General features: G+C 52.6%; 4 protein-coding genes across 4 annotated transcripts; 1 reads left to right on the forward strand and 3 right to left on the reverse strand.

Moving 5' to 3' along the window:
• Positions 1-174: 174 nt before the first annotated feature.
• On the reverse strand, positions 175-1,719 carry CCM_01719 (UDP-galactose transporter, putative; the record flags this gene model as incomplete). Its single annotated transcript, XM_006666874.1, has 4 exons — positions 175-1,131; positions 1,186-1,494; positions 1,549-1,578; positions 1,645-1,719. The coding sequence occupies 4 exons, from the start codon at positions 1,717-1,719 to the stop codon at positions 175-177; spliced, it is 1,371 nt and encodes a 456-aa protein (XP_006666937.1).
• A 3,930-nt stretch (positions 1,720-5,649) lies between these two features.
• On the reverse strand, positions 5,650-8,821 carry CCM_01720 (TUP1-like enhancer of split; the record flags this gene model as incomplete). Its single annotated transcript, XM_006666875.1, has 2 exons — positions 5,650-5,756; positions 5,812-8,821. The coding sequence occupies 2 exons, from the start codon at positions 8,819-8,821 to the stop codon at positions 5,650-5,652; spliced, it is 3,117 nt and encodes a 1,038-aa protein (XP_006666938.1).
• Positions 8,822-9,548: 727 nt separating this feature from the next.
• Positions 9,549-11,490, reverse strand: CCM_01721 (ankyrin repeat domain protein, putative; the record flags this gene model as incomplete). Its single annotated transcript, XM_006666876.1, has 4 exons — positions 9,549-10,004; positions 10,090-10,754; positions 10,820-10,943; positions 11,392-11,490. 4 exons carry the CDS (start codon positions 11,488-11,490, stop codon positions 9,549-9,551), a joined length of 1,344 nt encoding a protein of 447 aa, XP_006666939.1.
• Positions 11,491-13,445: 1,955 nt separating this feature from the next.
• CCM_01722 (cyclophilin) lies at positions 13,446-14,110 on the forward strand (the record flags this gene model as incomplete). The annotated part of the gene is made up of 4 exons (XM_006666877.1): positions 13,446-13,488; positions 13,551-13,732; positions 13,777-13,883; positions 13,936-14,110. The coding sequence occupies 4 exons, from the start codon at positions 13,446-13,448 to the stop codon at positions 14,108-14,110; spliced, it is 507 nt and encodes a 168-aa protein (XP_006666940.1).
• Positions 14,111-16,109: the final 1,999 nt, after the last annotated feature.

Consider the following 16,109-nt stretch of genomic DNA (forward strand, 5'->3'; position numbering starts at 1 on the left):
AGAAAAAAAAAGGACGGAACAAATCAAGCTCTAATGCCTCCCGTCTCACAGTCAGTCCCTCTACTCACAGACGGGACTCAACATGCCTGGCGTTGTACGGCCATATCGTACAGCGCACATTTGAATCTTTGTAATAACAAAATATACCCCGCCCAATTCCCCATATCATTGCATTTACAGCTGCTTTGCCAAGTTGGTACGGCTGACTTGGCGCGGCGTTGGTGCCGGGCTGCTCGGACGGCTCGACGAGAGACCCTTGGCGTCAAAGGGGTCCATGTTGAGTCGCCTAGGATCAACAGTTCGCGGAGTCGAGCCTGGGGTCAACGTTCGCTCAATCGCAGGCTTTTCGAAGCTGGCGATGTGGAGGGGCGATGGGCGAGATCGGCCGCGGTCGGGGGCACTGTAGAGCCAGACAGCAGCCAGGACCAGCGAGGTACCAAGGAGAAACGTGAGGGTCACTGGAAAGTCGAATAGCCAGACACTGACAAAGAAGCTGACCACGATGCTGATGCTCGTGGCAAAATTCTTGACGATGTTATCGGCATCTCTAATGACGATGCTGGCAATCACACCTCCAACGGCCTGCAGCACAATGGTGACCCACACAACCCAGTTGTAACCCTCGAAGAAGCCGTGCTCCATGATTCCGGCACCGTCCTGCCAGACAACGCCGCCAAAGAAAGCAGCAAGGATCGAGTAGACGCCAAGCTGCAGGTTTCGGATCCAGACGCTATTGTGGCAGGGAGACTCCTTGAGAATCTTCTCAAAGTACACACCTGCGAAGCCGGACACGATCGCAGCAATGAGAACTGCCGTGAGACCGACCGAGTAGTTCATGACGGGATCTGAAGGAAACTGGTCGCTGTTGATTCCCTCGTAGCTAGCCGATCGGCGGCTAAGGTGCGCAGGTGATTCGCTGTTGTCCATGTTGGGTTGGAATCCAAGCTCGTGTTGCGATCGAGGGAAGAAGTGGTCCGCGACGTTGTGGATGAATAGAGATTCGAGGGAGTCGCCCGCAGAAGGAAGTGAAACCACCGAGACGCCGGCTGTGAGAATTATGAGAGAAACCCAGCGCGTAGCGCCCAGATAACGGTTTAAAAGACAAACGCTAAAGACTGCTGTAGTGAGGATCTAAGAATGCGGTCAGCACCGTAGGTCAGATAGGCTCAGCCAGAAAAAACATACTTTTAGCTGGTACAAGACCTGGAAATGAACAGGGTCCAAGTTGCCAAGAGCGACGTATTGCAGCAAGTTTTGTAGCGTATAAAAGACGGCTGGCAGAGCCAGCTTCCAGCCGTCGCCAGAGAAGACTCCATTGGAAATTTGTTCAAACAGGACAGTGGCGGGTGTGCTCGGCGCAAGTGTCTTGGAGGCTTCGTAAATGGCCACGGTGAGAGAGATGGCAAACTTGATGACTTCGTGTATCAGTACGGCTGTCGAGGTAAAGTACCGGTGATCACCAGACGGAGGCATGATTCGGGAGTAATGCATGAGCTGGGTACCATGTTAGTGGGAGGAGCAGCGGCCTTGTAGCTCATGGGAACATACGAGGATCAGCGCAGAGTTTTGAAACGTCAACTGTTGGCCAAGTTAGGTTTGCGAGCCTGCGATACGTCTCGCGACAGCTAAGCGTGCCAAGCGTACCGTGATGAGGGAGATGTGCATAGGGATCGATCCCGGCTTGGTGGCAGCAGTGCCACCTCGTGCTAGAAATCCCATGCTTGGAGCTCTTTGGCAAAGCGGCGGATTTCAGTTGTTGTAGGATGTCGGGTAGGAAAGCGCTTAACAGCTGCTGGAGAGATGTATGACGCAATGGCTCCGAAGTCCAAGGCGTTCAAAGCGCAGAATTGGTGCGACCTCGCCTAGCCAGTCGCGGCTGTTGCTGGGCTCGTTGGTTTCCAGTCGGCAAATCGATGGCTCGTCGGGAAAGGAATTGGGATTCGAACAGCACGACTGTGTCGCGGTATTGAAGTAGACAGACAGGCGAACAGGATGTAGATGAGCTTGTAGTCGTAGTCGGCCAGCTGCTGGGAAGAAAGGAGTGGAATGTCAAACCGTGACCAAAGCGTCGGAGCTATACCAGAACAAGAGTTCAAGCCGAACAAGGCTAGTAGTAAAGGAGTGAAGAAAATAGGAGGATTAAGTGAAATCTTTGGGTCGAGTCGACTAGTCGGCAGCTATTGGGAGGCTTGATATGCAGAAAGGAGAAAGCGCAAGAAAAGAAAGTTGTGAAGCTCTCCTAAGGCAGGCCTGTCGCGAGGGACAGACGCAGGGCCAGTGGGGACGAGGCGGGAGGCGTGAAAGGAGGCTGCGTCGCCCAATCAATCGCCAATGCAGGTGTCGCGTGCTGGGTGCACGTACAGTACCTGTGACTTGACTTGTACCTAGTGGGTAGTCGGGCGACGAGGAGGAGGGTCGGTGCGAGGGACAAATAGCTACGCAGAGAAGAAACTCGAAAGGAAGCAAGATAGAATGGGATTTCGAGCAACATCTACATAGCCGTGGAATGGGGGCGAAGGGCTTTTTGAATGTCCAGCGTCGTCATCCATGATCCATTGAGCTGCCGGAGCAAGGTTTCTCCCCTTGTCCAGCTTGCCGAGTCTCTGCAGCCACCAGTCAGTGACAGGCAAATGGGGTGCATGAAGCTACCTGCAGCCTGCATGCCAGCAGCGCAGGCCCCGCTGAAATCTGCGACCAGGCGCGCCTGCAGCGGTCAGGCACCGACTCTTGACCGCCGACATGATTGAATTCTTCGGCCATTAATGTCACATCATCAGTCTCTTTCTAGCTAGTTTTAGTTTTGATTCATTCTTGTTCCGTTTTCTTATTCATCCACCCTTCTTTTATGAACAAGGACTACTCCGTACTGAGGAAAAGGCCCGTGGCCAGCTCGCAACTCGCCAAGTCCTGGCCGTCGATCTACACCCCTAGCTCCATCTACAGGGCCATCCAGTGCTGGTGGGCCTGGAACCACACCGGAGCCGCGTCAGGGATGTCTCAAGCTGTATCGGAAAGATGCTAAAAACGCTGTCGCTTTAAAACGATGTCGCTTTAAAACGATGTTTGAAAAGAAGCGGACACTATGTAGCCCAAGTAGAGTCATACAACGCTGTAGTAGTCTTCGTCATACTAAATACCTACCTAGGTACCTAGTAGGTAGGCATGCAGACCCCGTTGGCATCATCATGGCTTACAACCATGACTAGGCAAAAATGCAACGGCTTTACTACAAATCCTCAATGGGAGTTTTGCGCATAACCCTCAGTCGAATACATTCCATGCCTCAAATTTCAGCCCTTTTTTAAATCGTGGTTGGGTCTTACTCCTGCGCCGCGCTCTCAGTAACCGCCACGCCACCCGATCGACAACATGCAGGCTCGAGTGTGTCTTTGGCAGTCATTCACTTTCGCTTCCTTTGCCTAAACTCTCCGCGCCTTCCAACCCCCCCCCCCCCCGTGCAGCGAGTTGTCACAAGTTAATGTAATGCCAGCAACTATCCATCTTGGCGCGAGAGTGGCGACGCACGTCATATCAGGAGGTCATGTCAGCTAAAATTTAACTCGTGTTCAAAAACATGATATTGCTAAAAGCTATCTCAGTCTATAGATGGGTAGATGCCTACCGTACACTTCCTCAATCTCATTGTCAATCTAGCAAATTCGTTAGTGTTCAGATCAGGCAACAAAGCCAACCATGTGGCACCGTTACCAGCCTCTTCCCAAGGCAAAGTTGCGCTCATCAATAACCGTGTTTCCTGACCGAAGACCGGGCATTGTACTTTGCTGACCAATGTCCTGGGCGAGATGCTCCCAAAGCTTCAGCTGCCAAAACATGCTGGCTGAACTATCTTCCTGGTTCCCGGAAGCATCTAGAGAATGCTAGTCTAATGCTTGACGAGATCCTTGCAAGAGATTCACCGCCGGTTTCGGTGTGTATTCAGCCGGGCTGGCTGTGTCGGAAGTCGCCGCCCGCCTTCGGAAGCTCCAAACCCTCCTCTGCGGCAGAAGCTTGTTGGCGCTTGTTGTTGGAACCGAAATAGATCGAGTTGTCAGACGACAGAAGTTCCCAAGGTTGTTGAGATGGTCGAGAAAACCTCGTTGGTAATAGAGCCGGAGACCCATCATCGTGTCAACGGTTTGGATCAGACGCCACATAGCATCGAGGCTGATTTCCAAAAAATTGGTCGTAAGAGCTGCAAATTTCTGAACGGAAGCACACGTTTCCTGTTGCAAATCAACTTCGAATAGAGAAAGTAAATACGCACTGCTTGCGGAGATGGGTTGGTGCAGTCGTGGAAGTCTCACAGAGCTATTCGCAAATCCCTCACAGCATTCCGCAAAGCCTGGGCAGGTGGCATTAACAATCGGATGTCTGCTCGGGGTCTGTTGCCGGTGGATGAAATCTTCAGGTAATTCAACGAGATACTTGCGGCGTTTCTGGGTCTGTGGTTGATACATCAGTCTCGGCACGAACGAGCTTGGGTGAGCTTTCAAACTTACACTCGCATCAGCAACCTCTATCTCACACACACCAACCACAGAATCGAAGATTTCTGCCTCTTTGGTGTGCGACGGCAGTGAACCTGCGCCCCTGGCAAGCTCAGTGCATTTGACGAAAGCGATAGCAGCACCTTGTTGATACTCAGTCGACTTCGCTTCGACAGGGTATTGTTGCATCGAGTCGGTGTAGAGAACCGGCCAAGGGCAGCTGGCATTCGGCATCATCAAGGTAACATGCTGAAGATATGACTCTGGCACGTATACATCGCCTGCAGCAGCACCCTGGGACGTGATTTTATTGCTAGACCAGATATCGTGACAGTAGCCACAAGATGTTTGAACTTGCCCGCAGTTTTGAGTCGGTTCAGCCGAGTTTTCGCTTACGAGCCATTTCCACGCTGGAATAAGTGCAAGGAATGCAAAGACCAGCTTCCAGAACTCTGCGCCGTCCCTGAGGCCTCGGACAGGTGGGATCAAGAGCTCCATGTTCAGCCACGAAAGGTGATACCCGTCCCGTGTTGGCTTGGTTGGTTGTCGGTCCGTCGCTGGGGAGAGTCAAGATCGGAAATGAGCGTAAGTTGGTGCAGGAGAGCAAGAACCCATCAAGGATATCCTGTGAAGAAAAACAGGAACGGAGTTAAACAGAGCTCGGCAGGGGGCAAGTCTGCTGACGTGAACCAAGAGGTGGAAGCAGGAACCAAAGGACGGGACAAAAAGTACAATGCAAAGAGAAGAATCAAGAAGAGCGTGCGAGTGGCGAACTACGAGAAAAATTCCCAAAACATCTGGCCCTCGTCTGACTGTTGGCAGTTGCCGGTCCGGCACGTTGACAGCTGCCTGCCTGGGCACGCCTCCCTCGGGCGGTTTGCATGTGAACAACCAACTTTCAGGCCACTGAATGGCCTCTAGTGAATGCTACGGCTACAGGTCGAGCCGGCAGCTAAAGAGAACAAAAAAGTCATTATTGCAGCCAAGTCGGCGGCTCTCTACCTAGCCATCTTCAAGCAAACGTGGCAGTACCAAGCTACAAACGCCGTCAAACGCCCGAGTTTCATAGCAACCATGACCACCGCAAAACACGCTCGAACAACTCCTTCTAACTTGATAATACAAGGCATTCCAGCCTATTTCACATATCAGCCGCGAGGAGCTAATTTTCAATTTCCATGGAATCGACATCCCTTCCACTACTACCCAGATCGAGGTCCAACAGTCGGGCGTACTGGCCGGTAAGTCGCTGCAGTTCACGGAACTTTCCTGCAACATGGTTAGCATTGTGTTTGGAAACATCGCTTGCGATGTCTTTGCTTACCGAGAATCAGTACTACGCCCTTTAATAACTCCTTTCGATCCCAACCACACAATTCATCTGACTTGCTGAACCAGCCCTTTCCACCCTCTGCATCCACTTCACCGCCCTGGAGAATACCGCCGATAAGGGTGTTCAACAATTCTTCGACTTTCCCGTGTGCACCTTCGGCTCCCAACCGCTTTGCATACATAAACAGATACAATCGAAACTCGTCGCGAGCTCCAAGCTGCATTGCTCCAGCGATGCGATTCTCGAGATGCGCGATGCTGACCACGCTCTCCAAGTCTTCCGCTTCCTTGCGTTGAATAAGTGTCTTGATGATGCGTTGCAGCGCGTATGCTCGGCCTTTGAGCAGAAACTCGTTGGTGGTATGACGCTCCAAGAATGGGATGATGCCAGACGAAACGTCCACCGCTGGCTCCTCCCGTTCTTCCTCCTCTTGTTTTCTCCTGCTCCTTCTCCTGCTCGACCTCGTCTTTGACTTTGGTCCCACTGCAGTAGATTGTAAAGCAGAAATAGATGAATCATTCGAGTTCCAGTATTGAGATCCAACAGCCCACCAGGCCTCGCTTAACCGCTGCCACGTGTACATCTCGCGAGCGTAATAAAATCCATCGCCGTTCGTCAAAGTAACAACAACATGCCCGGTCGAATTGAGATGAGCTGACGTAACACCTGGGCCAGGGGAGGCGGTGTGTTGGTCGAATGATGACGTCGCAATGTCAAGAATTGGTCCAAGTGACACGGGCGGGTGTGGTGAAGACTGCATACTAATGTCCCATACATGGACCATTCCCACCGCCGTAATGCACAGTAACCAATGGTCGCGGCACTCGAGAATGACGGGTTGTGATTCAAGGATTATGGGGTTCAGAAGTCGACGTCCTGCAGGCGACCATATGTGAATAGAGCCATCTTCACAGGCAACGACCCAGAAGTTCCTGTTTGCAGTGACTAATATAATGGCGCGGGGCAAGAATTCGTGCCAGACGACAACGCCCCGTTTCGAAACGATGACTTGAGACGGATCACGAGGGTTGACGTCATTCTTGGCTTCGAGCAGAATAGCTTCGGACGTCTTAGCTGCCGACTCTTCAGCACCAAGAATTCCATGCTGGAGGGGTCGCAGGATATGCGCTCGCACGCGGGGCACTGCAAGCCTCACCGCCGCAACAGATATGGCTGGGTTCAGGACGGCGGGTCGCAAATACTCTGGCGTAGGAAGGACGCCATTTTCAATGTTTGTGAGCACTGCCGGTTCAATACCATCTGCGCCGTTGGTCATGATGGTCGTTGGGCCGCCGGTCGGTCGCTTGGCGAGATGTTCCTCTTCATCTCCCTCGGCGACCACACTTTTGCGCTTGTTGCCCAGTAGCATGGATGCGATGCCCCCCTTTGGAAGTCCGTCAAAAGGTTTGCTGAGATCTAGAACTGTCAGCGGCGCATCCTGCTGTGATGCTCTCGCCGACGTAGAACCGATCAACTGCGATTGAGGCAACGAGGATTGGCCGGTACCAGATGAGGATACCAACAGAGGCGCCACACGTTTTTTGCCGTCCTTGCCGACAGTTACTCTAGACTTGAGCTCTTTGACTCGTTCTGCAATCTTGTCTTCCTCAGGTTTTTCAGTCGAGTCACTGCCATTGGCTGCGGGTTTGGGTGTAGAGGCGCCAGTATCGGTGCCATTAGTAGCAGCAGATGGCTTGCTTCCAGGGGCATCTCCCATCAATGCGCCCATTCGTGATTGCAACGCCTTTGATTCGCCAGCCCTGCTCTGGTCCTCTAGCATCAGGCTGTCGATATCCTCTGAGATTCCCATACCCTTTCGCGAGACGCCATATTTTTGCAGCGCGCGGTCATTTTCTTCCTCTCTGGCAACCCAGCCGAGCTCACCATCTTCAAATCGGACTATGACGATGCTTCCATCCAAGCTCGCAGCATATAGGGTCTCACCGTCAGGTGTCCACGCCAAGTCTGAAATAGATTTTCCAGCGAGATCTTGCAGGATGACAACAGGACGGGATGTATTTGTATTCCAAATGCTGAGCGTTTTATCTTGTCCGGCGGATGCAATGACCGTAACGAGCTGCGGAGGCTGATCTCCATTGGCGTCGTCGTCGCCGGGCTTCACAGTATGAAACAGTCGGGGAGAAAACAGACACACTTCCGTCGGTGCTTCGTGGCCGATTAAGTTGATTTCGCTATCCCATCGCGTACGCTCGATGATTGCGACAGAGCTAACAGGTCCATTGACGGCGTTAGCAGCCGCGATATGGTTTCCGTCCGGTGACCAGGAGCAACGTCGGAAGTAGGTTGTAAGCGGCGAGCTCTTGAAGGGGGAGCTAATTGTAGTTTCGAGGACAAAATTGTTAATCATGTCGTGCTGGGTCGAATTGGGGCCAGGGGATGTGAAGCGGAAAATCTTGATAGTTCGATCGTCGCTGGCGGTCGCAAAGAACTTGTTGGCGGGATCGAATGTGATTCCCTTGACGTGCGACTGATGCGCAGGCAGCGATTTGAGCTTTTCAAAGGTGTAGCCCGACCAGACGACGACTTTGGAATCCAGGCCCACGGAGACGAGAATGGACGAGTCGTACGACCAAGCCAGGTCCTGAACATCATTCTCGTGGCCAATCAATCGCTTGTACGTCTTCCAGTTCTCGACAGGGGGCGCCTCATCGGAGCCAAAGGTCGCAGGCGGTGGGCCCTTGTCGAGGTGGTAGACGCAGATGAGCTTATCGTCGGCACCGCTGGCTAGGTACTTGCCGTTGGGGCTGAAGCGCACTGAATGGATGGTGCCGAGGTGGTGGCTCATATGGCAGAGCTGTCGCGGCTTCGTGTACGACGGGTCGCGCGAGTTGTAGATGGCCTCGGTGGACCAGATGCGGACGTGGCCGTCGCCGCCAGCCGTCGCGAGACGCTTGCCATCGGGCGAGACATGGCAGCTGTAGACTTCAAAGTCCTTTTGCTCGCCGCTGTGGCTCAGCCATGACGGCTTAATGAGGAGCATGCTAACAGGGGTGTTCCCGCATGAGCTATGATGCGTGGTCTTTTTTTGTTCGATGGCGAAAGGGCGAGAAGATTGATGGTGTTGAAGGGGGGGGGATTTGTTTGAGCTTGGTTGGTTCGTCTCCTGGTGCTGGTCTGGCGACGCGCGGGCGCGTTAGACTGCCCTTCCAGCGTGTCTGCTTTTGTGGCTGCGGCGAGCTCATTAGACCCCGGCAGCTAACTGTCAAGAAAGCGGATTAACCTTGATGCGCGTGCTGTCCCGATTTAGCAGTGAACTTATCCTCAAGGTTGCAAGAGATGATAAGGCTAGAGAGGCAATGCTGTAATAATGTGTCCTTTAACTGTTCTTTCGTATTCCTTGATCGCACAAAATCGTGATTTAGAGACGAATTTATCTGGTCGCTAAGTGGCGAGGTATGCTTCTAGAGCAAGCCCATGAGTTAACCATATACAAACTCAAGCATTAGCAGCGAAAGTCTAGCCAAAACGTAATATATTCTTGGGCATATTTTTTTCCTGTAAATTTTCAAGTCCTCAATGGAATGCCATATTCTCTGCGCCACCAAATCAACCATCCATGCATAACCAAAAGGCTCCAAGCGCCGCTGCGAACGAATAATCCTCAGAAAAAGAAACACTTCCTGAAATAGTCGTGATATCGTGCAAAGCTTTTGTGTCCAAGTCCGAACATTCAAAATTGAAGCCCTTGCGGGCCACCAAACCATCACTCAAGCAGCCACCGCCGTCGCAATGGCGGCCATGTGATGATGGTTCATCGAGTCTGCCGACATCGCCAGTGGCTCCAAATCTTTGTAACTCTTTAGTAGCCTGTGCCTCGCCACAGCTGTCGTGTTAACTTTGATTCGATCCACGAGTTCTTCGTCGGCTTCCTCGATTCGCTTGATCATCTCCGCCAGGCCGTTCCAGTCCACCACGTTCTTTGCCGCCGGGTTCCAAGCGCTACCGGCCGCACACACGCAATTCATCTCAAATTCCAGGATTTTCCGATATTGTCGTGATATCTGGTCGCGTACGGCGTCTTGCTGCGATCGAAACTTGGCTTCGTCGCGCCAACTCCCCGGGACTAGCAGGGATGCGAGTGTCATGTAAAAGTCTATGCGACCGAGTACATGAGAAAACCCAGCGTACATGTAATCAAGTCGTAAAATAGGATCCAAGAGGAGCTACATCGATAAAAAGACCTCATGTGATTAGCATACTGTACGGCCGAACGGTATGCAAGGAATAAAGGCCAAGAGTTATGCTCACCGGTGTCATAGTGCATATTCCGGCCCACGCAACTGCCGACGACATATATAACGGTACCACAGCGTCAATAGCTGCTTTAGCAGCATCAATCGTCGTACGCGCCTGCGACTCGCCCTGGTTTGTCCGCGAGCCCCTCCTCTTTCCGAGACCAGCGCCCATAATCTCCTGTAAAAGCCGTAGACGGTCCTCGTCGGAACGCCCGCGAAAATTCATCGTCATTCCGCCAGTCTTCATGTGACTCGGCAGCTCCTGCGATACGATGGACTCGTACGTCAGGACAAGTCCCGAGGTGGACGGCCCGTCGCGGAGACTGTCGTACGCCGCGTTCCAGAGGTCGAGGGAGAGGCCAGCTTCGCGGGCCGCTGCGGCCGCGAGACTAGACAGGGAGTTGCGTGGAGAGTTTGTCCTTCGCCGCGGTGAGAAGCTGTGACTGTTGTGGCCAGAGTCGTGGCTGCTGTGGGAAGAAGATCGTGGGGAGATGAGACTCATGCTGCCAGCACGCAGCCGGCCCACGAACTTGCGGAGGGGATTCCGCTGCGAGTCCGTTGTCATTGTGTACCGTTTTTCATGGGCGAGGCCGAGTATGGTGATTGAAGAATGTATTTTGTTGGTTGGATACTCCGGAAGGAGTGCGTCGCAATCGCAATACGGATTGATAACCCAAACTAACTAGAACCTCGTCTGGACAGGGGGTGCAGTTCGTCCAAAGCTGCACGTCACTGGAGCGTACTGCAGCGGCAGGCAACTGTCGAAACGGCGAGAAAGAAAAGCAAGGCTTCACTGCTCCAACGTCTGCTAAAATCAAGGAATAACTTCAGCGTCTTTGGTAGGCGGCGGTGATCTTTGGCTAGGCACTAGGGATATCGATCGTCTAAGTGAGCTTGTGAACAGAAACGCAGCAACGGAGAAGACAAGCCGCAAAGAAATACGACACGGTGAAGGCGAGAGAGGGTTGGACTTTTTTGATTGAACAGTCATAAAATAGTCATGGATGGGAAAAGCTCAAATAACAAAGTCGGTCCGGGGGGTGTGGTTGTCGCGTTGTTTTCGGCGCCGTCACTGGCCGGTGTGGCTTGCATAAATCAAGAGGTGGTGGTTCCAACTGAGGCTGACCGTTGTATGGATGTTTGTACTGGTAGGGAATTCGGCGACACCCCTCGGGCACTCACGTCTGGGCGCAAAGCGAAAAAACTACATTAGCGGGGGAAGTTGGTGTGCAGTTCGTCTAGGCACCGACATTTGTCTGCTCGGTTTTTGATTTGTTTTAGCTTGGCAGGCGCGCGTATTGAGCGTCGGCCATACCTCTGTTCGTCTCAGGCAGGACGCCTCTTTCCGTGGTGTGGAAACACACTGCGTCATGGCTCCGGGGCCGAGCTGAACTTGAATAGCCAAGGGTTCCATTGATCATTTCATGGCGAGGAGGCGGCAGGCGGCGAGAGTCGGCCACTCCTCCAGCTACTAACTGACAAGTCAAGATGGAAAGTCTCGACTTTGTAGGCAATTGCCACGGCTCGTTTCTTTGGCTACGCGGTCCTACCAGGTCAGTTCTGGTTTCGGTATGTCTTTGGTCGCTATCTTCAATCTTGTGCCTTTCGGTCTGCCGGGTTCTTCCACTGCTGTTACGCTGCCCAGTCTTATATAACGGACCCGGCCTTGTTAGTGGGCTGCCGTACTCCTTATTACCAGGTGTTTGGTGGTAATCCGTCAAGGTTTCGTCATGCGACGGACAGTATTTCTGGCCGCCCGGCCGCCTAGCGACGGTAGTAAAAGTACTTATCCCTACCTCCTACTAACCTACTAACTAGGTACCTAGATATGTTAGTAGGTAGGCTGGGTTTACTATAAATCTGCTGTAAAGAGAAGCCAATGTGAAAAACAACAACGATTCAGAGGATACGATAATATGAACAAGTCCCACCCAATGGAATTTCATAAATAGCCGTAAATCTCAAGAACAGTAACTATCATTGACCAGTTGGTAGGTACCTACCTACCTACCCCTAGGTAGTAAACCCTCTTCCAAGGCTGGACTCTGCCGCCCGACCCTCCCCGCCTGTTCTCCGGACCCTCCACGATCACCCGTTAGAAAATTTTCCATCATTTGCCGGGCGTGCCAATGACGGTGCGGGGGTAGACATTGGCTGATGCTACGAGACAAGGGCTGATTATCAAAGGACTGATAGGCCTTATTTTACCGCGCGCTCCGGAGGCTGGGGATCGTCTAGATTTATTATTTATTACATGCCTCTGTCCCCGTCCGCCAACGCACTCAAGCTGCTGGATGAGGCGGTAGACATGTCCGTCTCGGTCTCTCTATTCGTACCTATGCAAGACAGCATGCGGGTCACTTTGATTGATGACTGGTGCCATGAAAAAAAATCGTTGATCGCTCCCACTTAGTCCACCGACCGCCTCTTGCCAGAGATAGCAAGTGAAGCTGGGCGGGCGGTAAAAACTGTTTTGACTCGTGACGAGTTGCAGAGAGGAGGGGGCAAGACAACGCCCACACCGCCGTTGTGAGAATGCTCGCCTGGCAGCTCTTTTTGCGACATTGTAACATTGTAACATGTCGAAATGCAGAAGTACTTCCTGGTTGATTTTAGGACCAAGGCCCGAGGTGCCGCTATTCTGACCCTGCTAGTGAGTGACCCTGCTAGTGACCCCGCTGCTGTCTCCAGCCGCCATATTCCCACTTCTTCATCAGGGTATGAGGTCAGAACTGTGGCACACATTTCCAGTGGCTGTGCTACACATAATTCTCTTTGCCATCCACAAGGAGGACCCGAGTCCTGAAAATAGAACAGAGTAAAAAGTACTGGAATGAATAAAAGGGACTTGGCCGGCTTGCCAGCACAGCCTGCACAGCCTGCACAGCCTGCACAGACTGCGTGGTCACGACGACGGATGCGCTGCAGGCTTGCCAACAGTCAGTCTATGATGTAAGATGATATCAAAACAAAGCGATGAACGAGCAGGAAATGTGTCATGACGAGATGCTTTGCAAAAAGGTGCCTATGCAGGGGATGTAGCAAGCTTCCTTGACCTTGTTGATCTGCAAACGAACTGGCTCAAAGGTTGGTAAGGTACGGAGTAACTCGAGGACCGTTCACTGGCCGATGACAGCTTGGTAATAATAAGTACTGGAGAGCTGTCCCTCTTGTTATTCTATTATTACGGACAGCTATTGGCTAGCGCCGCGAAGCTGGTCGCTCTTTCTGGAGCCAGAAGCAAAACAGAGTTTTGCAACGAATAAAAGGCCAAGCTCGCGCACCCCATGCAATCTCGTAGCTACACCAGCTCATCCCACCTGCAACACATTACCCCGCACTGTCAATTACTCTTCAACTTCAATCACAATGTCGAACCCCAAGGTCTTCTTCGATATCACTGCCGACGGCAGTACGTTAACGCTCTGTTTCTCATTCTCAATGGCACCAAATTGCTGACTTGTACTTTTCCAGACCCCCTCGGCAAGATCGTCATGGAGCTGCGCAAGGACGCTGCCCCCAAAACGGCCGAGAACTTCCGCGCGCTCTGCACCGGCGAAAAGGGATTCGGATTCCAGGGCTCTAGCTTCCACCGCGTCATCCCCGGCTTCATGTGCCAGGGCGGTGATTTCACCAAGGGCAACGCAAGTCTAGATGTGCACCCCAACGAAGCTCTCGCTCTATACTGACTCGTCAACAGGGCACTGGCGGCAAGTCCATCTACGGCGAGACTTTTGCCGACGAAAACTTCACTCTGAAGCACACCGGACCTGGTATCCTTTCCATGGCCAACGCTGGTCCCAACACGTTCGTCTCGCCCCGACTACGTTACATGATGGCCGCTAACTCTTGTCACCAGCAACGGCTCCCAGTTCTTCCTGTGCACCGCTACCACCGGCTGGTTGGACGGAAAGCACGTTGTCTTCGGCAAGGTTGTCGAGGGCATGGATGTCGTCCAGAAGGTTGAGACGTACGGAAGCGAATCTGGAAAGACCTCCAAGAAGATCGTCGTCGCCGCCTCTGGAGAGTGCTAGAGGATCAAGGCCAACAGTAGCCGGGTCTTGATTGACCAACATCTTTGAGAATTCAGATTAAATGCAAACGAAAGTATTGCAAGTTTCGAGAGGAAAAATATACAGCGACTCTTTGTTGCTCCCATGAGCTGTTTTCAGTAGTTTCTAGCTACCCCTCATTAAACCGATGGGAGAGCTCCCCGCTTGGCATCCGTCGCTTAGAGTTCCCTACAACCTGTCGTCCCTATCGCAGAAAAAGCAGTTCGTAGCATGGCAATTAGGGTGCAAGTGTAGTCTTCTGAAATGAGCCAACCCTGTTGGTACCGCTGGCTTCTATTCTCGGCCACCTCATCCGACTTTGCGCGTCTTCGGCCCCTCGCAACAAAGTGAGGGGCGTTGTTGGGCAAGTGGGAATCGGTAACGTCACCTCATTGCGCTAGTATCAGCCACCCGACAAGCCACCAACAAAGGAACAACGACAAAGAATTCAGCAACAAAAGGACGAAGCACAAAGGTGCAATCAAGCCAAAGATAGCGAGAGCCCGGAACTTCAAGCCATTCGTTGATTTGCGCCCATTTTAGCAGCCGTGGCGTATATGTACCTCGCTACACAAAACGCCGAAGACAGGTTTGGTTGCCGGGTATGGCGTGTGCGAACTACACAGACGATGTGCGATTTGAAAACCGGCTCGTATTCAGGTACTTTGATAGGAACAAAAGGGCTACCTACCATTCGGCGTGCCTGTCCAACGGCTACTTTGAACAAGCTCATTCGTCAGAAAGAAAAAAATTACGTCTATAGGCCTTTTCTGGCTACCAATATCAAGAAGCAATTGGGCCCCTCTTACTTCCATAGTCCATCATCACCCTAATCAGTTCGACATGTGCCTCACGCAGCCCTTGAAGAGCATTGCGCGTGCCTCTGAGCTCCAGGTCCTTGGCCGCGACGGCTGACCGCAGCTTGGCCTCGGCGACGTCGTCCGACGCCACCAGTCTCTGGCGCAGCGATTGAACCTCAGCCCTAGCCTCTCGCAGCTGTGCACGAAGGGCCCGGTTCCTGCTCCGCGCCGCGCGCATCTCGTTGGACACGCGTGGCCGCGAGTGCCGGTCGTCGGGGGACGGGCTCCGAGGTAGGGAGCGGGCGCTAAAGGCCGTCACACAAGGGAGCTGGGCGGCTGCAGCGATGATGGCACTGGCGGCGGGGAGGGAGCTGAGCGTGAAGGATATTCTGATGGGCATCATGACGGCTCGTTTGCCTGAGGGGTTGGGGGTTGACTTGTTAGCGAGGCGATCTTTTGAGGGTTGAGTTGGATAGTACTGCTCCTAAACGTAGATGTCCAGGACATTGGCACCAATTTATCACGATGAAGCTTTCGATAGCGAGCGTTGAGATGTGCAAGGTTTCTTTGAAAAGAAGAGCAATGCAACAAACCAGCTAGTGAATGTGAACAACCTGGCAAAAGAATGACTGATTCACAACGTTTGGCCTCTTACCCTATACGGATTTGCCTTTGCCTTTACCAAAACGTATCTTACAAAGCGGTGCATCTTTTGCTGCCCAACCGTCTTTGCGACATGCCATACAAATACAACACAAGAAAACAAAACAATCCCGCATTCATGCCCGTCTTCCTTTGTCACCTTACAGGAGAAAGCAGCTGAGCATCCACCAGCTTCAGCCCCCAAACTGACGATCTGCCGTCTGTGCCGTCCTCTTGTCTCGCCGCACCCTCTTTTAGGCGCCGGGCTCAATCTTTTATTTTTAGCTAGGGGGCTCGTTTATCGAAAACGGCCGGGCTCCAGTTGCTCGCCGAGCCGGCCACGAGCGAATTTTTCTTGGAAAAAAAATAAATAAAACAAGGCTGCGCGGGAAGGGTTGGACAAGCCTCAGACAGGAAAAGCTTGGTGGTGGTGGTGTGTGTGTGTGTGTTGCATCGTTGCTGCATAAGCCTTGTCATCGGCCGCAGCTCACTCGCGCAGCAGGTCGGATCATGACAAAAGTACGGACTTTACGGGGACG

Source organism: Cordyceps militaris (genome assembly GCF_000225605.1).
Source record: "Cordyceps militaris CM01 unplaced genomic scaffold CCM_S00001, whole genome shotgun sequence".
In the NCBI taxonomy this organism is placed as follows: domain Eukaryota; kingdom Fungi; phylum Ascomycota; class Sordariomycetes; order Hypocreales; family Cordycipitaceae; genus Cordyceps; species Cordyceps militaris.